Genomic DNA, 24,656 nt, shown 5'->3' with positions numbered 1-24,656 from the left:
GAAGGGATGAGGAATCAAGTGAAAGAGACATGAGTAATGTAAGACGGGGGTAAGGAAAATAAAATATTAAGGGTTTCGGTAAATGGAAGACCAGGTGGATGGAAAATAATACATAAAAAAGCAGCAACGAAAGGCTAAGTAGAGAGAGAGAAAGAGAGAGAGAGACTAGGCACTAATACATAAACTACACCAGAACACATCAAATCACTGGGACAGCAACAGTGGAAGGAAGAAAATTATAGAAAATGGACAGAGAGAGAGGCGCTACAACACAGCAATCTTTCTTTCGCAGCGGTAGAACTGTGGGTGAGAAAAGAGAGAAGCTGCTATTAAGCCCGTCAGATGGGATTGTTCAATTGGATTTTCTTCACTCACAGCACTGATGTGTTTATTGACTATCCATCGGCTAATTGCCGCTCAACTTCAACTGATTAAATTCTGTTGTTTCAGCACAGTGCCAAAACAAAACCTTTGCAAATTGGCACGGATTTTACTGCCGCTGAAATACGGGCTGCATTCAAGAAACACCCTATTTCCCCTTTTCACAAAAGTCAGGAAAGGGGGAGTGGGGTAGGCAGTAAAGAACGAGCGTGAAGGCATCACCCCAGAGTGCCCCAAACAATCCCAGTGCAGAAGGACAGCTAATGCAGCCTTCAGGTGCTGTGTGGGAACTATTAAGGGCAGTGGGTGGGGGGGGGGGGGTGTAAAACACACCCAGCATCTATATGAACTTATCGTGCCTCTATCCACCTCAGAGGACTATTGCAGAGGAGCTAAAGTACAGTAGTCACTCACCATAGGGTGCGATACCTCCTGCCTCCACTGTGATGCAGCAACGAGCACAAGATACAGTGAGAGTTGGACCGTTTGTTAATTTGTTTACCTCATGTTTGCTCTGTGTGTGCATGAAAGCAAATATCTTTGTCCGGTCACGTGTGTGTGTGTGTGTGTGTATTGCTTCAATCTCTGACACCGCATGTCTGCGTGTGAACCCAAAACATTGTAAAATATGCATGAAGAGCATCAAGTAGCCCTAGAGATTCCGTCGGATCAAAGAGCATCTACAAGTCAAACACGCAAAACTTCAAAAAAGGTACACAATCAATGGCCCGGGTGCTTTGTAGCCCAAGTACAGGTACAGGATGTATGAGAATAGGTTATGAATGAGAATTGAGCAGCAACATGATGCTGCGCGGTGCTGCGGGGAGGAGGACGCTGACCTATTCCTGACTGATGGCGTTTGTAGTTCTCTCCAAAAGCCACAAGGCCAATGGCGATGGTTTGCAGAGATGGCCGGATGGCGGGGGTGAACTGAGGAGAGAGGGAGAGAAGAGATTGAGGATCCGACCCAATGCACCTTTATTGAAAATTAAAGGCCGCTATAAAACTACAACAATCCCTACAGGGGAAGAAGAAAAACAAATGTAAACATATGGATCACGACTCAAAATTCAGGGAGAGTGGGAGAGCCTAGAGAGATTAAAAAAAGGAGCAAAAGAGTAAGAGGGACAGAGAAAAACATGATATCAAAATTCAAACCTGCGAGAGCCAATACTGAAGTGGTTCCATCATTGACTTATGCTCTCTGGGTTAGTTTTGATCTATCAATGTGAAGTTTGAGCCTCTGAGAAATATCTATGAGTTTTTAATCCACCCCGGCTTGAATCCCCCCCCATTAAGTCCTCAGAGGCCAAGGCAGCAAAACTGACCTTGTGCTGACAAGACGCTCCCTCCCCACCTCCATCCATCCATACCACCTTCGGTGAAGGTCAAGGTGGTGCAAAGACGTGTTCTGTTCCATTCCAGTTTTGACCCATCCATCCACCAATCACCCACCTGTCCTTAGTTTACCTGCCTAGGCTGCTCTCATTTATGTTTCCCTCCTTCTACTCTTTCACCATAAATCCTGCCTGCATCGTATTCCCTCGAACGACCTGGCATCCCCCAGCTTCACATCATTAAAGAGCAAGTGGAATCACAAACCAATACCTCCAGTCTCCAGCCCTCCTCCTGCCCCACTTAGTATATCCAGCTAATACTGTATTATTGAAGAAAATAAATCCTGTCCTGTTTCCCCTCTCCTCTAAACAGCAAAGAGTGGAGATATTTCTCTTGAGTAAAGCTCTATACGTGGCTGCAATTGTGGCCCTGTGACATCATTTGCACAAATGCTGCTTGATGCTAACCTGGTGATGTGCAATCAACTGAAACAAGGTGAAGGTGTAGGCTCTTATGTCAACATGCCTCAATGATTGGCTCAAATAAGGGGGTTTGTTGCATCAATTAATGGTTGAATAGTGTTTTGTCATTGTTTGGATGCGCCAAGAGCCTGTATTCAAAGGCATTGGTTTGCTGTTGTCTGTAGCACCAGAATGATTATTAGCCGTGAAGTAACGCTTCAAGTGAGTACGAAGGTATGAAATCCCGACGCCTCGCACCAAAACATTACAGTCCACTAAAACCCCACAGCACCAAAGTGTTTCAGGATTCCCTCAGCAGCCTAACAATAAGGGCTAACAAAATTAGTGTGTAGCCCGTCGCCATCTCCGTACCGGACACAATGATGAAATTGGTGATCGACCTTATCGTCTGACTCTCGGTAAGATAGACAAAAAGCGAATTTCCCAAAGAATGATCATCAAACAATGATCATCCATTCCATTGAGTTCCACCCTTGCATTCCCACCTGGAAGCCCAGGCAGCGGCCGTAGAAGCAGCCCTTGTGCATGGAGGCGTACTCTCGGACGAAGCTCAGGCTCAGGCCGCTCTCTTCCTGGAAGAAGAGGTTTCCATGGCTGTTGTCATGCAGCAGGCGCTGGGCCAGATAGAGTAATGCACGGAGTTGGCACAAAGCGCTGCAGTAGGCCTCCATCTCCCCAGCGTTGTGGGCCGCCCGGAAGAAGATGCTGCGACGGTTGGCGGTGATGTAGCGGCCCTTGTGGATAATGTGGAGAAGACAGCATCGCACCACCTGAGGAGAAAACAATTTGGTAATATTTGGTTACAACTGAATGGCTGTAAAACAAACTCTTGATTGAGATGATGCAAATGAACAGTGTGATATCAACAGATAATTATCACCCCCAGAAATAATGCTAATGAAAAATGAAAAAAATAATCAAGTCAGTTCAAAGTGATACACATTGGAGTCTCAAATACAGGGGTGCTGGACTGTGAAGAATAACCCCCCGATAGTGACATGGTTTCAGAATAGATACTGGATGAAATTTTGAGCACAAAATATATTCATATCCTTTTAATTTTTAATAGTGATGTCGTGTCCATTCAGAGCCTTTTGTCAAAATTCAAATTGAGCTGACAGGGGAAAAAAAATGGATATGTGCCGGCATGGCTGAACACAAGCGTTCGAAAAGCTTGCTGCTTTGCTGCTTTGCTCGCATTAGTCAGACCAGGGCTGTGGGGATGAGAAGGATTAAACATGCAGAAGCTGAGAAGTGAGGGGGGGGAAAGGACTCGGTTAGCACCTTGCTAGATTCATTCAATACTGGTTGGCTACTGCAGGTTACGGCCATGGTGTTTCATCAATACCAGTGGGAGGGATGGTACAGTATATACAGTAGAAGAGGGAGGGAGCAACGGGAGAGAAATTAATCTCTCCCGATTCATGACATGAAAATCAATCTGGAAAACAAATGGTCTGACCTTGACGCAAAGAGAGTTATCAAGGTAATGTGGAGAGCATTTTCTCACAGTGTGAAGAAGACATCAATACCAGCCTATTAGGATGTATGATCTGAAGATTCTTACATGCGCAGATAAATACAAACACAGAAGCGGAGGAAAATAAATGCCGAGACAAACACATGCACCAGCACGTCTATGATCAATTAAGTGATTAGGGATGGATTAACACATTTTTTTAGGATTACTATAAGTATGAGTACAGAGTACCAAATCCGGTTGCGGGGCCCCTGGTAACTAGGGATGCAACGGATCACAAACCTCACGGATCGGATCGGATCGTATCACGGTTTTGAGTCATGGATCGGATGTTCAAACCATCACTATAAATACAGCTGAAGACAGCGGTTGACACATACGCACATGTATTAAAGGCCGATTATCCTGGACAAAAATTAATTAATTACCTAAGACCCAAGAAATTATGAAACTGTGTCGAAAATTCATCTTCTGTTTTGAGTTGCCGGAGTTGCCCTTTTACACATGTAGCAAAAAAACGGAGATTGTCCGTGTCAGACGCGTTTACACTACCTATAAACAATCAGTTTGGTTTAGACAAGGGGCGGAGCCTGGGTAGAGCGTGCAGGAGGCAAGATGTGATGCAATAACGCTGCAGAGTTTTACAGTAAACCGAAGCTGGCGGACGAGGGTACTGACTTAGCTACGCTTTGTGCACGAAGATCCGCATAAAGGTAAATAACTGGAGCATGATAGAGACGTCATCAACACGCGACACGCCCACACGCTCTCTGTGAATTATATGGACAATTACCTGCTCCGTTCACACATACTGCTCAATCGCACAGTATCCGGACTTTGTACTAGGGTGCTGGCTGGGTAATGTCCGGGTCAAATGATTCAGACATTCACACATACAGGTTATCTGGGTAATGTCCGGATAATTTCAGGTTTACAGTGCATGTGTGAGAGCAGCTCCAGTCACACACACATCAGCGTCTGAACGAAGCACACACACTCATTTGAAAACACACGATAGAGTTGAAAAGGTAGCCAAATGTATACGTCATATCATATTATATAATGGGATATAACATCATAATATCCAGGCTAAAGACGTATACAGGGGGTCTACTCTGCTCCTCTGATCAGTCAGTGTATACCAACTATCAAATGGATATAATTATACAGGAATACAAATAAGTCACTGGCACCTTCTAAACCTGTACCTATCCACCACAATCTTTACTATAAATATAAAGTAACATAACACCATATAATGCTTGTATGCAGTGTCTAGGAGGGCAATATTGTGACATGTCCTCCCCAGTCAGTAGCAACAGAAATGTGCCTTATTAACACAGAGCAGCCCGGGGCTACATCAACAGAAAGCCGCCTGTTTGAGAGAGGCTGCCTCTTGAGGAAATTGCTTTTTTCTGGAGGAAAAGAAAAAACAAAAAAAAACCCACTACAGGATAACTTTCTTTAATATTACATTTGGAATATGGCCAAAGTAATCATACCAAACCATAAAAAAGTAAGGAATGTCAACTTTTAACAAATCGAGAGGGCCCTACCTTGACCAGTGAGCGGTAGCCGTTAGCAGGTATGTGCGGGTCAAAGTCAAAGTGATGGTAGATGGCAGTGAAGCCTTGGATGACCGGCTCCAGGCTGTGAGCGTGCTCCTGGATCAGGGTCATGGCGTCAACCAGCCGCCGAGCTGTGTCACCCTGGGCCCCCTTGTCCCCACCCAAGAAGAACGTGACATTCTCCTCACACACACTGTACAAGGCTGCAAACACAGCTGTGGTGTCCATCACTGCGAAAAATGAGAAGGGAGAAGAGGTGTAAGCAATGGACGTTAATAACTTGGTGTTGTATGTGTATACTGTAACTATGGACCTACGTGCATATGCATATTCATTATGTTACTGACTGCCAGGCTGTCGTGATTAAGGCTAGATAAATAAACAGGATTTGACCCACAACAAAAAGAGCTGACAGTTACAAAACTGGTTGAAATTTTGCATAATTGCTTAACAGCACTTAAGCAGGGTGGATGCTTGCCTACAGGGGATCAAACCAGGGTCCACCCTTTGTATGGCACTCTCTTTACCCCACAATGTCACTCTGGTGGTGCCAAAAGTGGCTCCATCTTACCATGGTTATTATTTTTGATTTGGCAGTATTTTTCCCCTCATGTAACAGAACACAGAGCAAGCAGGAAGAGCAGACCGATACCTAGGGAAGTGCATTCAGGGGAGGCAGGGGAAGCAGAGGCCCACCTCTCATACTCCTTACGAAAAAAAGTGAAGAAAAATAAAACAAAATAAAATAAATACATGATTTTTCCACTGATCTGCATTATAAATGTAATTTCTCTATGATTCCAATCATTTTTAATACTCAAAATCTCCATATTTGCAAAGTGCCGCTGCACATTCAGGGAGAGTGGAGAGGTGAGGCAGTGACGAACTCAGCCTCCCCTCTGATTGGACAACCCCCTCAGAAACTGTATGGCGCGCGGGCAATAAGAGCGTGCTTGTTACTATCTCTCTGTATGTCACCAATGTAATGTCTGTAGACCCCTTCAAAACATGTCTTCGCCTTCCACAGTTAAGGTAACTTATTCAGTATGTGTATAAACTTTCGATATTTAGGCTTGCTGGTCTCGTGATGAAATCCGCAATGAAAAAGCACCAGGGAAGGCAGCTTCACCTCTGCCTCACTGACGGGTGCATGTCTCGAGCCCACATAATTGATACTCGCTCTTCCTCCCCATTCGAGTTTTAGATTTTTCATTGCACAGAGTACAAGTACTGAAGCAACGGTTGATTGGTTTCCGTGACAGAACGCGCAGCAAACGGCAATAAATAATTGTGCTCCATCAAACAACAGTTAATAGAGTAATAGTTGAGCAATACAAAAAATAATGGAGTAGAAAAAAAATATTTGAAAAAATAAAAGTTATGTTGAGATCTCTGATGTCACATGTTGCCCCGTAAGTCATAGCAGTAAAGGGGTAAAGCGCATAGATGCCATGACTGGCGAGCTAATGAAACGGTCCGTTATCGGCGCAACATTAAAATTACATTAGGATTACGGATTTCTCTGGGTTTGAAAATTGTTGGAAACATTTGGGATAATGTAAGTGCACAACTCAACAAAATACACAACACAGGTCTAGTTATTTTTAGACATTTTAATGTGGCGTGAAGAAAATAAAGGAGTGAAGAAAATAAAGGAGTTCTACAACAAAGTCATTGACATCTTTGTCCAGAAGGATAGGCAAATGGACTTCATTGACAAGTAAAGCTAAGACCATGCAATATACAGTATATTTTCATTTGTGTTGAATGAGTACGAATAGTGGAACTGCATTTGCCTATAAAACGTGAATCGAATACGTAACTTGTATGCGTGTGTGTTATGAATGCTGATATGAAATATGAAACATACGATGGCCTTACTAATAGTCATTGTGCAACCTGCCAATTGAATGGCAAATTTGAGATACCGCTATCGGGTTCACATGTGTGTGTAAATTTGGCTGTGATACTAGCCAGTGCCTCCCCAGCCACTGACCTCACCGCACATCACTGATACCTATTCAGTATCACTTTCACGGCGGTAATCAGCATGTAGACACTATAGGGAGTGAGGTATCATTGGGTATATCCTACATAAAGTTCTTTAACTCGAACTTAATAACTAATCCACCCTGCGGCCTGGCCCATGGAAGCTCATTGATTGAATTGTGTTAAGCAAGCCCTGAAATTAAATGATGTAAATCCATGGATTAGCAGCCAAAATCCATTGAAATCCAGGCAGACATGCATGGAATAGGAGGAGAGAGCATAGGGTTTTGCTTAGCTCACACTACCTGGGAACAAACACAGATTAGTCACACACCGACAAAAACGCATTCACACAAACACAGTTACATACTGCTCAAGAACCAGCCTGTGTGTTTTGTGTGTGTGTTGTTGTGAAGCTAATTCCCTGTGGTCCTCCATGCAACATGATGCTGTGCTTCTGCTACAGAGCCACCTGAGACCATTGTTTCCAAAAGACTGAGACCTGAGGCCAACCCGGTACTTACAGTATTGGGTGATAAACACAATGAGAGATGGACTGCACCATCTATATCTATCTTTATAGTACACGAGTGAAACTTGTGTTGAAAATTTGACAAGCAATGATTTGTATTGTATCATTATTGTAGGGTTTTGGGTTTTGATTTAAAAATGTTTGAGTTAATCATTTATTTAATAACATGATGCAGCAACATCTATGTACGAGGCCAGATAAGGATTTCCAGCTGAAAGGGGGGATTTGATCATTTTATCTGCTATGTTTGTCACAAAGCGTCACAAAATTTCAGATATTCAGGGAGCAAAATGTCTTACTTTAGGTACTGACAAACGCACAGACACACCCACATAGAATGTGAGACATGGCCATGGCTTACTGTATTTCTTAAACCTACCCCATTTTATCAACTTGACTGTTGATTTTAAGGTTTCAGCTTCTCAGGCTTTGGCTCTGAGCCAATCCACTCAATGTGTTAAATATTCTTTCACTATTTGTCAGAGTTACCAAGCCCCTGAGTAATACGTTGTATCATATTAAAGTATTAGTTTTTCCTGTGTTTGAGAGAAAACGAAACAAGGGCGCTTCCCAAATGAAAAAGGGTTTAATCTTGTCTTACTACAGGTATAGATTGTTGAAAAGTGTAATGGTGCTGCATTAGATAATTTGGTTCAAACATAGCGGCGAAATGATTAGTACCCTAATCAACGTACCAGTTAATTGGTAAAACAATCAGATCAAACAGTTTACTTGATATACTTTGTGTCACGTCAAATAAACAACAAATGTAATTAAATTGGCAATCTTAATAAAATAAAAAAGATAAATTGTCTATAATGTCAAAGTAAATAGTGTTTATCAATATTGTGGTATATGTAGTTTTTTAACTAAAGAAAACAATGTTTAGAAAGAGACTTTTTGTAACGGCAGCTTGATATTCATCATGTATGTGGTACATGAAATAAGCCATCGAGAGAAAGGTAAATAAAGAAATTATTCACATACATTTTCTTTTATTTTTTATCATTTTCTAACTTGGTAATGTCAGTCACCATGTTGTTGGTGTACCTGACACAGAACTAGCCACCTGACAAAAATCCTGTCGTCGGATGGCGGAAATGTTTGTCGTCAAGTTGATCATGTTGTATTGGACCAGGTAACGTTGCATGACAGAGATTGTAATAGTTACTGTACTTGTTAGTTACGGTGTGCCTTTTTGATGGAATTCATGCCTTTCGTCTCCATTTTTGCGACTGGGTGTTTTGCAATTTTCACTTATCTGCTGGAGTTGTTGTGTGTCAATAATATCTGTCTGTAATGCTGTGATTTCAAATACAATTTGAATTTGACGAAATAAATTATTACCATTACAGAAATGCCGACAGACAGATTCAATGTTGTTGTAGTAAGCCACAGAACTAGTCAGTTTGTCATACTTATTCAAACCTATTGTCATCCCTACTTGTGAATCTACAATTGCATACCACGACCCCCTTTTGATAATTGCACATGTATTACCCAGAGATGGTTAATAAACATGCATCATCATTATTTAAAAGTGACTTCTTAAGTGCTCTTTCAAGTGGCATAACGATATTGTCCAACGCAGTCATATTGATTCTCGCCAATATAGCCAGTAAATGGATTTGCATACGTTATTTGGAATGTTGTATTAAAATAATTTGTCTTGTTGGCAATTCTGTTATTGCAACAATAATCTCTTCCTGGAACACTATAATTTATACTGCCAGACCTCCTCATATCCTGATAAAGATTATTTCCCTTAATCAAAACATCATCTAGGTCATTTTGTGTCCATGTGCAAACAGTCTGACTTCTGTTTTTCAGAATTGCTGTTAAACTCATAGATGCAAATTGTTCATTTCTGGAGTCTAATTGTAAATCATTCTGGAGAAATGAGCCTCTTAACACTGAGACGTATGGGGAATCAACACTTACATTGAAAGTATTTTCATTAACGTCCCCCCCCTTGTGACTGACCTTGACGACTGGATTTTTCAACAATGGCATATTTCTGACGTATTTCTTAAGTCAAGTTGAGTTCAATTTATTAGTTGGATAAAATTTTCGCTAAGTTCTTTCTCATGGTTTAAGACAAATTTGTGATATTTCTGTGGGTTTTTACCATTGCACGGCTTCTATTTTTCCAGCGCCACCTTGTATTTGGAACTCATCACTAAGTCTATCTCTCATTGTAACTATCACCCAATACTGAGGGACGCTCAGAGGACATTTCAAGGATTATTTCCTATTCATTAAAAAAAAAAAGAAAAAAAAAAGTAACATGGACGCTCATTGCCGCTCTGAGCAAACGGAGCGGCACAGGGGAGCCGCTGTGCGCACATCGCAGGTGTGCTGAGATTCATGAGGTGTTCCTCATCGACATATCTTGCCCAGACAAGCCGCTACCTCGATGCCCATTAACTCTTAAAAGAAATGTCGGTCAGGTGGACAATGACCAACATTTTTAAACACAACTGAGTTTAGCGAACCCCACCCTGCGCATGCACGCTCCCCCGATAACATTGTGCATCACCAATCGCTGCCCCCGAGATCGGTGATCGGAATTTTGCACGAACGCCCAAGCCTACTGCGTAGCAATGAAAAGAGACATTGTGTCTTTGGACAATTTGGCCACGTAGCAGTATATACAGTAGATGGAAAATAAAATTCGACCTAAAATAGAACCTTGGGGTATACCACAGGTAATGTGAGTTGTAGAGAATGAGTAGTTAAGTATGGTGACCGCGACAGTTCTTTCTAAAAGGTAGAAATAAAACCAGCCAAGTGCAGTGTCCTTGATGCCAACCCTGGTGTTAGCGCAATCAATTAAGATGGCGTGATCTACAGTGTCAAAGGCCGCACTTAGCTCTTAAATAATTGCACTTTCCCCTCTGTCAGCTGCTAAAATGATATTGTTGGTTACTTTGAGGAGGGCAGTTTCTGTACTATGTAAAGTTCTAAAACCAGACTGAAATTTCTCAAAGATGTTATTACGACACACAAAAGCAAAAAGCCGGGCTGGTACCACCTTCTTTAAAACCTTTGATATAAATTTAGGTTTAGAAATGGGCTGAGAATTGTTAAGAACAGAGGGATCAAGGATAGGTCTCTTTAAAAGAGGATGGACCACAGCATGTTTAAAAACAGAAGGAAAAATGCCTTTCTCCAGTGAGCTATTTATAATGGATAATATACTGGGTCCAACTGTGTCAATCACCTCATAAAGAAATGTGGTGGGGATAATAGTGGCAAGTGACACAGGTTCAACATTTCTAAAATAACTCTAAATATCCCTACTGGCATGTATACCTTGGTCGGGGGGAGTCATTTTCTGTCTGATATTCTCAACTTAATTCGCAAAAAAGTTTAAAAACTCCTCCACATCTCTGGTGAGGCCTCAGTAAGATGACAGTGGGAGGGGGTGATGACGGCGTCTATTACCTTAAATACTATTCTGGGGTTAAAATGGTTTGCAACAATCAGATTAAAGAAGAAAGTTCCTCTTGAACTGCCTTTTGATAAGTCTCTTTCCAAATCTCGTAAAATATGTGTAACCCACTCTTCCATTTCCATTCCTTTCTCCTAAAGTCCTTCTTTAGTTCATGGGTGGATTCATTTAGCCAGGGCTGTCAGACACTTGTCATTAAAATGGGAGACTAGCTCCTCTGTGTTAAAATCTGGATCAAAGGCAGTTAAGGGCAAAGCAGCAGCACTGAAAAGCTCAGAAAACTTGCTAGCTGACAGTTAAAAACACAGAGGCGGACAGGATTGTTGTGATTAATAATACACTGGGATAAGACCACACTGAATAAAACAGCTTGGTTATCAGACACATCTTTTGTCTCAATGGTGTCAGGGCTGAGACCACTGCACAGTACTCAGTCAAGGTTGTGGCCTTAGAATGTCTAGGTTCTCGTGCTGCTTGAGTGAGATTAAAAGGGTCAAGGACATCCATAAAATCAGTAACAAAAGTCTGACTAGGGCAGCAGGAAATGTATGTTAAACCTAAAATCTGAATTTTGGCATATTTGGACATAAAATTAGATAAGAACCCAGCAAATTCTTGGGTAAAGGCATTTTTGGTCGAGGGGATCTGTATATTATTAAAATTAGCACCAGATGCTTAAAATTGTACATAAAAACCAAGCTGTTCAAATGATGTGAAACTACTATGTGGAATGGGCGTGCTTTTAAAATCCTTTCTTTAGATAGCAGCAACCCCACTCTCTCGCCTGAGAACCTGGGTTGGTGGAGAAATGTAAAAACAATGTATGTAAAACCAAAATCAATAAGGAGGACTGCAGTCTCCCTCAGTTAACCAAGTCTCAAAGCCCTAATTATTAAAATGTATAAAATCACGAGAGAATTTGTGATTTAGAGATCTGATGTTTAAAAGACCAAAGTCTACATGTTCATAGTTGGCAGCAGCAGAATGTAACAGAGGTTGTTAAGGAACGAGGAAATGATATTATGATTAGACGTAAGGGGGCGTGGCCTGATAATGAGCGCGCTACAATAGCTCTATGAAAGGAAATGATAATGGTTATAGTGGAAGACATAGCAGTCCCGCTTTGGAGAGCTGAGTGGGATGCAGGAGAAGGGGATGGAGGAGGTGGCTGAATAGTGAATGCATGTGTGTGTCCAATGTTAATTGAAAGGAGACGGGATCATTCATGGTTTGGATGGCGGCGATCCTCCTTAAATAGATCCAGTCTATTGTAGAAGGTGGTGAAGATGTCCACGTAGGGGATGCCTTTGTTGCAGTCGTAGCCTTTCAGCCAGATGTGCAGATGTCACAATCAGCTAAACTTCACGTCGCCGAAACGGGGGGAGGGCTGTGGGCCTGACACAATGCACTGTTTGTACGTGTTCAAAACACTGGTTGAGGCTGACAAAATCTTCTTTAAGTTTATCTTATTGTTGCATTTTAAGGTCGTTGGGGCCCACATACACCACAACAGAGGCGACAGACGGGTGATGGTTAAGCAGCTGCGGGATAGAGATGTTAATGTCCGTGACGCGTGCATCCGGATGGCAAGAAGGGCGGCACCTGTTCATCTGGACACAAATGTGTCCTGATTGGAGGAGTTGCTTGGGTCAAAAACACAACAGAGCATCTACAGTCGTAGGCTTTATTGGGGACACAAGCAACTCGACCAATGAAGACGCACGTTCATAAGAACCGTAACTCTTGAATATTCATTACCGGAAAGCTACCGCTTATCTGGTTATTTTTGATTTCCTTTAATAAAACTATTTATCATTTGAACGGATTCAGTGTGGGCATGCAGATACAGAATATGTCAATGCCAATTTGCCTATAGTCCCTGTTTGGCCTGCAAATTGGTGATTTTTTTAATGCGACCCCTTTAAGGATTGAGTTTGTCACCCAATGATCCATTTACAACTCGACCAAAATGACTCCATATTATAAAATGAAGAGTTATGTTTTTGAGGGCGGGTAAAGATATGAAGGACTTCCAAGATGCCTGTTTGCATTTAGATAATGCGTGCAAACTAGAGATGTTAATAATTAACCGTTTAACCAACAAGAATTTTGACCGATTGATACTATCAGTTAAACAGTCTTAAAAAAAAAAAAAAATATATATATATATATATATATATATATATATAGATCTATAGATATATATAATTTTTTTTTATATTTATATATATCTTTTTCCAATAAACATACGGAGGATTTATTTTGTGTGTGTCCGACTATTAATTACTTCTAGGGCTGTACCTGACTCAGAATTTGGTCAGTCCAATCGTATTTGGCTGTTCAATGCGATAATTCTACGGTGAGGAGTTCCTCAATGTCCATCCCCGTTCTACCAAATAAAATAACTAAAAACAGTGTAAAAAACTAAAACTACACTGTTTTTAGTTGTTTTATTTGGAGGAACGGCTCCATGTCACTCCGTGATCGCACGGAGAGCTGAGTTTGAATATAAAATTATATTTATGATTCCCCTTATTTATGATTCTAATTTTAATAAAAAGTCAGATAAAAAGTAAGGTAATTCATTTTTTTTCCCCAGAGACAGTGTCCTTATATTTTAATATTGTTGGATGACGGTTAACAAGGGTCGGCTTTCGGTTATAAAAACAATTCTAAATTATCATCCCTCGTGCAAATAGTTGCCCTCGTTAATAGCACAAATAAATTGAATGATCAGAAAAGAAAAGTTATTCATTACGAAAATTAGCCCCGAGATATTGCATTCGTTTCAACCCTTTGCACAACACTACAGAGCTCAAAAAGATCATTACCACACCCAGTTCACATCTCTTCTGTCTCATTCCCACATCACACACATTGTGGATCTCAACGCAGGCAACATGAAAATCAAACAAGAATGGGGATTAAATAGGAAATTAACACCAGCTAGTAATTTACATTATAGTTTTCTTAAAAAATATGGACTAATAAATTACACAAAAGACAGCAGCCACCTTATTCTTAGGTCACATAGTGCAGCTGCTGGCTTATTACAGTTTCACTTCCATGTCTGTTCCTGTCACGAGCCAAGTCGCTATAATTAGCTGCCACCAAAAGCGACAAAGTGTGTGAGTGTCTGTACGAGATGTCACTAAAAATCCAACAGCAGATGTTCTAAAAAATATAGATTATTATCATTTGCCCCTCGGGGTCTAAATCACAAGCTTCAGCATGATGCAAAGCAATAATAATTTTCCAAATGACGACTACATATTTACCAATATCAAACTTTTCCATGGTAAGAATTATTTGATTCGATTCAGGGGCCTACGGACTATACAAGAATATCTTGTGCCCAGCCAGACAGCATGTCTGATTTATATCATTACAGACAAGCAACAAAAATGCTTGTCATGTGTTTTGTCATTTGTCCAGTCTTATGTCCCAAATATTTCAACAGCCACAATTTACTCCCAAGGGGGAGTTAAAACTGTCAAACTACAGCCATGCCACATTAATGCATATTTTTTTTTTATTTTTGCAGAAAAAAAGTGTTAAAACCCTATTTCTGCTTTTCATTGATCAGATCCGATTGTTGCCAACTGAGTCAACTGATCACTCCATTGATCTCGAACATATTTTACATCAGGTTCTAACATCAAACTCATATTAGTTGTTGCAGTGTATTTTCCATCAAAGAGAGGCTGCACGAGATAGACAAATAACAGCAAGTTATTTTGTGAAAATCTGCAACTTCACATTAGGAAAGCAAAGATACAGATACCACTGCAGAATTAGTGTTTCATGTTTTGTTTATGGAACTGTCAGTCTAATGTTATCTGATTTTGCTCAAACAATAATTCAGTTCAATTCAATTAATAAAAAATAAAGTGTTTTTTCTTCCCCCCTCCTACAGTGCGGAGTGTTTTATTTTGTTTTATCCAGCACCCAGCCTACTAATGCTTGAAAATACACACAGCTATTTTCTGTTTTGGGTCTTTAAAAACACTTTTTTCCATGTTGCTGAAAACTTTAGTATTTGTGCTGGTACTCAGTAGCAGCAGCAAGTAATAAAAGAGTTAGTATTCAGTACAACAAAAAAAAAAAGTGTCGGTACGTCCCTACTTCAAACACACCATCGACGTCACACAGAAACATTTATAACCAAGTATGAAGGGGTCAATCTCCTGGAACATTCATGCTTGCAACAACCACCCACCCACACACTCCTACACAATGTTGCAGAATTTTAAGACAGCTGGGAAATAAGTGGTTTGATCCAGATCATCCCAGGTTTGAATGTGCTAAACCTGGGACAGGAAACAGTGGCTCAATTGTACAACTTTGTCCAGCATGAAGCAACACAGCCTAACTAGGAAAATCTTAAGTCACTCAAGATTTATCATAGCGGGCTGGAAACACTCGCTGACACGCCTAGGAAGAAACACAAACCGCTATCACAGTATAACACTTTAGAGTACATTAAGAAAAGGGCGGCTCTGGTAACCACCAGAGCTCAGTCCTGCGGAAAGCCGACCCAGGTTTGGCGTGCAGCCCAAATTAAAATTACATTGCTTAATTACAATGTGGGTATTACTCTCTCAGCAGGGCAAGCCGACAGGACTTATGCTGACAGAATAAGCTATGCAGGACCTTTATGAACTTTGAATCAGCATAAGCTGCTGCAGAACATGCTTAATGATAATGAACCCTGGGCACATTATATCCCAATCTAGCTGTTAGGAGCTTATCATATTCTGAGAATATATGGAAATGAACACAGCTGCGCAAACGAGTCCAATCTCTACACTGGCCAACTTTAAGGTCATTGAGGACAATAACGGTAAAAGGCAATGTTTCTCATAATTACCTCAATCAGGAAAATATATTTAAATGAACACAATTGGGCAAACCAATCCCGTGTATATCATTAAATGTCTGAGGAAGGGGAATGGCGATAACTCCACAACCCTCTGGAAATGTCTCAACAAAATAAAACCAAAGATTACATTGCATTCAAGAATTATGTCAGACAATTTGTACAATTAATCAAAAAACACCTGTCAATGTCCACCTTGAATAAAGTCTGTAACAAGTACTGTAACAACAGTACCTATATCAATCCATTAATTCAAAGCTGCATTTCTGAGTTATCTTCACTGTAGGAATACAGTAAAAAAATAAATGTTACACATTAAAGATAAATGATGCTATCAATAACTCATGTACAAAAACTACAGCATGTCCAGAAATATTACAGACATATGACTCCTGTGGGGGACATAAACCGTATCTAGTGTGTGTTTGTAGCTGTCATAACGCATATAACACTGCTATGGACCACCTAACTTAAACCAAAAAGAAAAAGAGAATAAAATAGTTTACCAGCATCTGAGTTCATGGCTTAGTCCTTCTCTGTCTCTTCTCTTCCAGAGCAGCGATAAGAGCACGAAGAAAAAGAGAATGGGAGAGGGTGGGGTAAATGAGAAGAAAGAGATAGGACACTTGGTTCTATTCTCTCTTCAATCACGTGGCAACTGCTTCCCTGTCTGTTTTTGTTTTCATCTGCATGTGATAACCAGAGGCACTCCGTGACAGTGTGTTCAGCCAGTACTCAGTATTTTCCCCCTTTCACCTTGTTCTTTAAAAAAGGCTGCGGACACATACAAACAGTGAGTCTGTATCCCATTACTATTCACTCACTCAGGAGAATACACAGGAACACAACCGGAGACTGGATCTCTTCATGTGGATTGTAAACATTTTCGGTCCGGCGCCAACAGTGATGTCCTTCAGCCTGTTACCTTCCACCTCCTTGACAATCAGTCACCTCATCTGCTATTTTCTCCTCTGTCAAAAACTTTTTGACCTTTAGCCTACTTGGCTGTTGTCAGTCAGTAATGCAACAGTAAAGACACCGGCATGAGAGCAGGGCGTGACGCGGTGCTTTAGTGGCAACGTGGCCTAAAAAAAGCTCCATATGGGGTGTCACAATAGTAACGTTTATTATATCCTGTCAAGGCAAAATGCACTGGGATTTGTCATACATCTCACACAGCTCTGCATCCTTTTTATTGTCTGTTTATTGCCTCGTTCGTTCGTGTAGGAAAAAATGCTCATCAATTAATAGTTCTTTGAAAAAAGTATGATACCAAAGCACTGGAAGTAGACTTTCGGCCCCTTTCATCAGCTGTGCTGCTGCTTAACTGTTGAGCTTGAGAAACACAAATATTAAGCGTAATGTGGGTGAACTCACTGTGGCAAGGACGGCGCAGTGGAATCAACAGGGTGGTCCTTAGGAGGAGTAGGGGTCAAAACAGATCTGGGAATAAAATGAGCTCTGTTAAAGACTACTTGATTGATATCACAGTCCCGCCATGTTCTCACATGGCGAAAACTTGAAAACACAGGGTTGGGTAATCCCTATTTCCTGCATTATGTAACTATAAAGGAAGGAACCTCTGTATGTCCTTTGATTATCTCGACAACCACTCAACCGATCTACATGACACTTGGCGGGTGTATTGCTGGGGACCAGACCAGTGTTGGTGCAATTTGGACACACAACACGTGTAATATAAATAAACGTTTAAAAAAGCGCGAACAGCACTGTGCCAACTGTGCCATTTAAATGATTAAGAAAGTCTTAAATTTGTACATGTACTAGTTTGTAAATGTACTAGTTATCATTAAAACGATGATTAAAATACTCACACACTAACATTACACAACCATTCAGAAGGTAATGTGGGATTCTAATCCTGGCAAGTTGCAAAACAAAAAGTACTTTGTGTCAAATCCTGTCCATACCAGTCAACAGCAAACAATACTGGTGTCTTTCTGCATATCAACCTCAAACACACCCGTTAGCAGGGCTGGATGTTCCTCAGAAGAGTATTCATGCGTGCTTTCTAAAAAGGTAGTTTCAAGTTCCATAGCTCAGTGTGTGTGCTACAGTAATCTGAGGAGTTGTTTTTCAGCTCAGAAGCCCCCTGCCCTCCCTAGAGCTATTCTGTTGTAACTATAGTCAGGAAAAAAATTTCAGTAAGCCCTCACCATAATCTACCAGTATTTTATGCATATTTTCTCATTGTTTTTTTGTATCATTTCAAAATAATACCAGTTTTGCTTTGGATATTTTCATTGAAACATAATTCCAAAACTACAGGGTGAGGACAAAGACTTTTATTATTAAACAGTTTGTCCTTTATGTGCAGAGAATGTGTCGTATCCACTTTGAGTAAAGACCGTATATAGGTTAATTCCCAAAGGGCAGTAATGGTAACTACATGAATTCCGCTCTGCAACAAGAAATGACCAGGATTAGCCTGATTGGGCACCCTGACACTGAGTGGCAGCTTGATCCTGTAGCCCAAAAAGAAGGGCCATGAGCAGAGACTACAGTGCTGTTTTTGTTTCTTCACCGAGTACCGAACGTGCAAATATTTGGATGCCCCAAACATTTGCCATTCCTAGAAATATGGTTGAGAGGTCCTAGAACTGTGGCACACTGCATTTCCAGTAGAAAAGTGAAATTTTTTTAATGGCACAAAAAAACTATTGGAAAATATAACTGTACAGGGTCAAGGTTAGTCAGTGTAATGTGTGTGACGAAATGATATGCAAGCCCTATTTGCAAAACTGAGGAATTTAAGTTAATGTTATAACTTATAAAAATATAATGTTAATTGTAGAAAACCATTAATTCGGAATCTGGCTTAATATTTAAGAATCAATACAAGTGTATGTAACCGCCTTGCCAAACGTGCGTTTTTCCACTTAAACTCTTCGCTGTCGCCACTCTTAAATGCCTCCTCCTTTTTCTAAACACATCAATTTCCAGTGAGATGTGATAAAGAAGGGGTCGGCATTTCAAAGCCAGATATTCTATGTCTGGGCAACAGTGTGTCCCAACAATGTCCAAAGCCGTACACCAGTAATTATTAACATACAGTATATGCACACTCCTCTTCCCAGAGTCTGCAGTCCTGTCTGCTTGCTGAAGAGAGTTGCCTGCTAAATCGATAGGCGCGTTGGGGAATGGCGCTGCCCAGCAAAATCGCTGCAATGTAAGGAAGTTTTTTGGCCTCTAATCAGATGGCAATGTCTATTGCCACTGGCAATTCAATGTGCAATTTGGTCATGCAATTTGAAAATGCATTTGCAATTCAATATGCAAAGTAGAAATGCAATCCTCAATTCAGTTTGAATTAATTCGATTGAAAATTAAGATGAAAGCTCAACCGTTTGCATCTCATATCGCAATGGTTTTTCGGCCTCTATATTTAAATGTAAATGCATTTTCGCATTGGAAATTCAATGTTTCGGCAAAACAATGCTCCCAGTCTACTGTGTTTACACAGACTGTCAAAATTCAATTGGAAATGAAAATGGAATCTATCAGTGGTATCATCAAGGCAGGTCCCCACCCACATTCGAGGAAGACCTGCCCCTACTCTGATTGGCTCTCTCTAAACCAGAGCGATGTAAAGAAGGTTGTGTCAACAGAAGTTCAAAATGCTTCGTCACAGGATACAGGTAGACCTCAGATAGTTCCAGGAAGTTCTTAGCAGGCATACGGGTAATTTCAATGCTTAAATACAGAGACAGAACTGCGATTTTTGGTAATAAGTAATCAAATGCATTGATTTAGAATATATGATAATATTGATATAGCACACCGACATATAGGCAGTTACATCAAGGTCATTAAAAAAAAGTAAAATTCACTAATATTTGAAGATTAGTGTGAACAGCTAGTGTTACCTGCCTTGCTGACATATTTTAGGCTCATGTAACCTTGGATAAAGGGCATGTTGCTGCTTATTGCTTTGAATCGGTTTTTTTTGTATTATTTTCTTAAACTTGTATGGTTGTCAAAAGCAATCATATCTTTGTTTGATATATTAAGAGGGTTGATATGAGCTGATTAGATACGTGCACAGCATTTATATATATATCTTTATACACAAACATATTTTATGTGAATTTTGTCTTATACTATACACTTATTTACCACAATTAATTCATTAAACACATCTCTAACTCAGAAACATGAATAGTATGTCAAGCAGTTTGTCTGTGCCCTTTCCACCGTGTTGTCCTTGCATAAAGTCTCCACCATGGTTTGGTGTGTGGCATGGGAACGCTCCAATCACTCAGAGAAAGGAGTATGAATGTACAGTTTCCCCTGACTGAAAATATCTGTTAGGTAATCATATTCAAATACTGCATTTGCACTTTTTCATAAACAAAGACCACGCCATTGGGAAGCTTAATGTTTGTTTTATTAAAAATATGGAACATAGAAAGGCAAAACCCAGGGAGTTGAGACTCAGGGTGCAAGGTGAGGGTGCAGTCTCATTGCAGGGCGCGTTCAGGCTCCGTTAAATCCCCTTGTGGTTCTTGTGCTGAAAGAGAGAGCGAGAAAGTGAGAGATGGGGAAAAAAAAAAGACCTTAGGAGGAAGGGTTAGACACACCTACAGTAGGAGCAACTTGGGAGAGGGCAGCTGGAACATGACAGAGCCCAAGCAGATCAGTGATTGACGTAATTTCACGCCGGTGCCTGGGAACACCCCTAAGCTGCATTTGTTGAATGGCAGTTGCAATGGTTTATCTGTCCACCGGGGGGAGCAGTGATTCAAACGTAAAGCAACTTGCGTATACAGGATAATCTTGCGTTTAATTAATGAAAAATCGACATGTTTTGGAACGGAACATATGTTCCGTACATCTAAAAGAGTCAATATATACATCTCTGAATTTAAAGATCGCATGGTTTAAAAGAATGAATGATTCCGTGTTTTTTTTGGGAGGTGTATTTAATTGAATAAAATTAATGAAATCACTGTGCGTAACCGTGTGCAACAGGTGTTTTAATTTACATAAAATAAATGATTAGATTAGATGAATAAATGATAAGATTACATTTCACTGCATATATGTATGGAAGTATGTATATGTATGTGACAAATAACAAATCTTGAATCTTGAATGTAAAATATTGCTATAAATTGAGTCCATAACTTACTGTATCGCAAAACTTGCCATATCGTCTGTTTTCGCACAGCAAATTCTTCTTCATCGTTCTAAGGACGTTTTGAAGGAACCGTCCATTTTATTGTGTCCGCACTGCAGACACTACTTTAGGAACGAACGAACGTAGTTCTTAGAACTTTGTTTTGAGTAACTTATTTAGCTCCCGCTCCAGGACAGGGCTTGAAACCTTCATTGATGGATGTGCCGGTGATGGGACAGATAAGACAAAAACAGTGTTTTTATTGTCAATGTATTTATATCATTTTACAAAGTTAATTGATGAAACAGAAAATCGCCGAGCAAGCGAGCCTGTGCTTTACGAAAGTGGGAACAAAGTTTTAAATGATATCTGGTAGATCTAACATGACTGAAGATTCAGCAACTGGATTTATTATTTCTCGCCTCAAATTTGTTCAAAAACAAATTTTAGTGGATTGATAAGGTGAAATCAGTGAAAGTTACGGAGTAAACAACACAGAACTCATGCTGAAACCCTCTTGGAGGACGTCACATCAGCGTCACCAGTGCCAGGTTGTCGGGGAGCTCCCAAGATCATTGGATCATTGGGTCAAAAGCAGAGAATCCATTTCACCGGCCACCATAAAAAAAAAAGCATGTGCATGTGTTGTAGTGTGGTGTGTTGCGTGATAAATAAAGACCGTTTCTGTTTCCCCTAGGTCCTAGTGCCCCTCAGGGAGTCCCCTCATGTGCCAAAACACGTTGCGTCATATGATGAGAGCCCTCTTCAAATGGCTCCTACTGTATATAGGCTTAGACGGAAAATTGCCTTGGGGGAGGACGTGTGCTCTTAACTCAAGTTATGGAACATCATTAGTTGTGATCATCAACAGCTTTTGCTGCTGATTTTTAACAAAGTATAAAAACTGGCATCAGTTACTGGTGTGATATGAATTTGTATAAAGTTGTCTCATGTTCTTGGTTGTCTTTGAGATATGGAAAGAGTGTATACATGTCCATTAAGTATAAAGTGTTCCCTAATACAGTGCATTCAAGCAGTATGGGATATGTATGTGGGTCGACAAAACTGAGTTGTTGTGTGTGGCACGTAAACCCAAGTCTCTCTGCAGGCACATTTTGGGGCCCGACCAGTTTGTCAAGACCAAAAACTACAAGACTAGGCTGAGAGCAGATGCTATTCACACCTAGGACTGTATGAAATATTAATACAATAAGCATTGTTCAGTTATCATCATTGACTGTCTTCCATCCCATGTTCAAGGACTTCTGGAGAAACCTGTCAGTTTCCTCGCTCCCACTCATCACTTCAGCTTTGCACGCCGCGGGCGAGGGACAGTCCATTGAACATACGGGGGATGCGTCCGATTATTATTAATAATTTCTTGGGCTGTACTCGACTCAGAATTTTGTCAGTTGAATCGGATTCTGCTGTTTAATACGAATTGGGCACATGGAGAGCGGGGTCCAAATCGATTCACAGATATAAAAATAGATTTATGTTTTCCCGCCAGTAAACCGCAGCACCGTGGTTATACCTTGGTTTTCAGTGCGGTAACCATACACCGTAGCTGCAGATCACAGCTATATTGTTAGATAGCCTCCCTCAAACGAGAGAACAATGGGACACATCTGCAGAATTACACTGTTGTGACTGATAGGAAACAGAAACCCACTGACCGGTACCAACTCAGCAAGGATCGCACAGCAGTGCTACAGTGTGCTTGCTTGGTTTGTATTGTCAGTTGTTTTCTCAATTTTCTATTCGACACAGGGGTCTCATATTCTACAACAACTGTTAGACTGTTACCTACTTGAACATGCCAATAAAGCCATGTCAAACGAAAAATGCAGATATGCTGAAGTGAATATAAGCGTTTGTAAACTGTAAATCAATCAGTTTCTCCTTGAATGAATGGAAGTGTTAGCTTGTTCTGTTTCATTCACGACATGTTACATTTTACCTCTGAGCTGTCTGTTGGACACTTTATTTATTTTTAACACAAAGCTTTCCATCGTACTCACCTGAAGGCGAGGTACTTGTATACAGTTTTCACCTGCCGCCTGTTCATGACAATGTCAGCGAGAGCCTCACGGCTTATTCAGCCATTTGGTAGAGATGCTCAAGTGCCTTATGGTGGCATATATTGCTAAATGCCTAAATTGAGACGTCTCACAAGCCTCATCTCATTATGTTTCCTTCATATGCACAATGAATGAACTTGAACTGACTGGGTTAACCAACTAAATATGTATCAGTAAGCAGTGCAAAGAAGATTAATCTACAAGCGTCCTTTGACACTTGACATTCTGGGTCTTTTACTTCTTGAGAATCTGCATTTTATGATTATGCAGAAAGCTAGTTAGAATATTGTTTACAATACTCACCGGTCTGGTGAAAGTGAAGTGATGACACTGGACATCCTAGGGACTGGAATCAAGTGGTTTTCAAGTTTTCCCACTTGCTGGACGTGGAGATCGTGGGTCACTTGGATCATCCCTAACCCATTATCTTCATCATGACCTTTTAATAAACCTGTTAGAGACTAGTAGCATTAGCTAATCAGGACTAAGGGAGGAGGCTGTGCCATGTCCTAACCAAACCAGTCTCCAAAGAACACACGTCCGCTTCGGTATTGTAGTGTAGTATAGCATAATTAATGTGCTGCTTATATTGTAGAATACTAATAGTTGTTTTTTTTACTGCCTGTAGGCTTACTTGATGGAACTTGTTTATATGTGGTGAGCAATAAATACGCATCAACATCGCGAAAGTGTATATCCTATGGTCTTTGACAGGCTATATTACAGTAGGCTACAGGCTCCCGACTGACATAGCAGCCCCTAAGTAGCTGCAACCAGACCCCTTGGGAAAGTGGCTTATGTTATTTAGTAAATTAGGTTGATAAGGGATTGAAATGCTTACCAGTTTACCACAGAAATTTTTCTGCTCCTGCTGTTGTTGCTAGCGTTGTAAATTATTGCACAAACAGCCGTAAACTTTGCTAACTTTAGCTAAGACGCTTTGCTCCTGTTAGCTTAGGTTGTTAGAAAGCTACTAACTTCACCCAGGCCTTGCTAGCATTAGCTTGCAATGCCTCAGATGACGGCCCTACTGTAATAAACGAATGTCTGAACTCTAGGTTGAACAAATGGACATTATCTAGGTAGAAAGCAACTTACCGGCTGTTACCCAATTTGTTAGTCACTGAGTGAGGAAGTGACGTCCTAACTGAAGACTCGCCTTGATGAGTGACTGACAGATCATACTTCCATTCGAATTTTGAAACCAGAAGAGCGTGTTGACGAGCAAATGTAAATGCAATTTAGTTCGGCTAGTTCATAGTGTATGTGTCCCACCACAGCAAAACTCGCCATCTCGCGCATTTCTAAAATCACCAGGAGAAGGCAAATAAG

At 40.6% G+C, this 24,656-nt stretch overlaps 1 protein-coding gene across 4 annotated transcripts in view; it reads right to left on the bottom strand.

Annotated features, from left to right (window-relative positions):
* The window catches only part of lipeb (lipase, hormone-sensitive b), a 56,286-nt gene that overhangs the window by 20,366 nt on the left and 11,264 nt on the right, over nt 1–24,656 (bottom strand). The window contains exons 1-4 of one of the 4 annotated variants that reach the window (XM_080005382.1): nt 16,928–17,033; nt 5,238–5,479; nt 2,687–2,971; nt 1,221–1,311 (exon numbers count right to left, since the gene is read on the bottom strand). In XM_080005382.1, coding sequence (XP_079861508.1) covers nt 1,221–1,311; nt 2,687–2,971; nt 5,238–5,479; nt 16,928 — 619 coding nt within the window. In that variant the 5' untranslated portion in view covers nt 16,929–17,033. Of the gene's footprint in view, nt 1–1,220; nt 1,312–2,686; nt 2,972–5,237; nt 5,480–16,609; nt 16,654–16,927; nt 17,034–24,656 lie in introns of those variants that run through there. The other 3 variants (XM_080005381.1, XM_080005380.1, XM_080005383.1) reach the window with 3 other exon arrangements.

The sequence above is a fragment of the Zeus faber genome, assembly GCF_960531495.2.
Source record: "Zeus faber genome assembly, chromosome: 8".
Lineage (NCBI taxonomy): Eukaryota > Metazoa > Chordata > Actinopteri > Zeiformes > Zeidae > Zeus > Zeus faber.
Note: the sequence above shows the minus strand (reverse complement) of the source record. Positions and strands in the feature narration are given on the sequence as shown.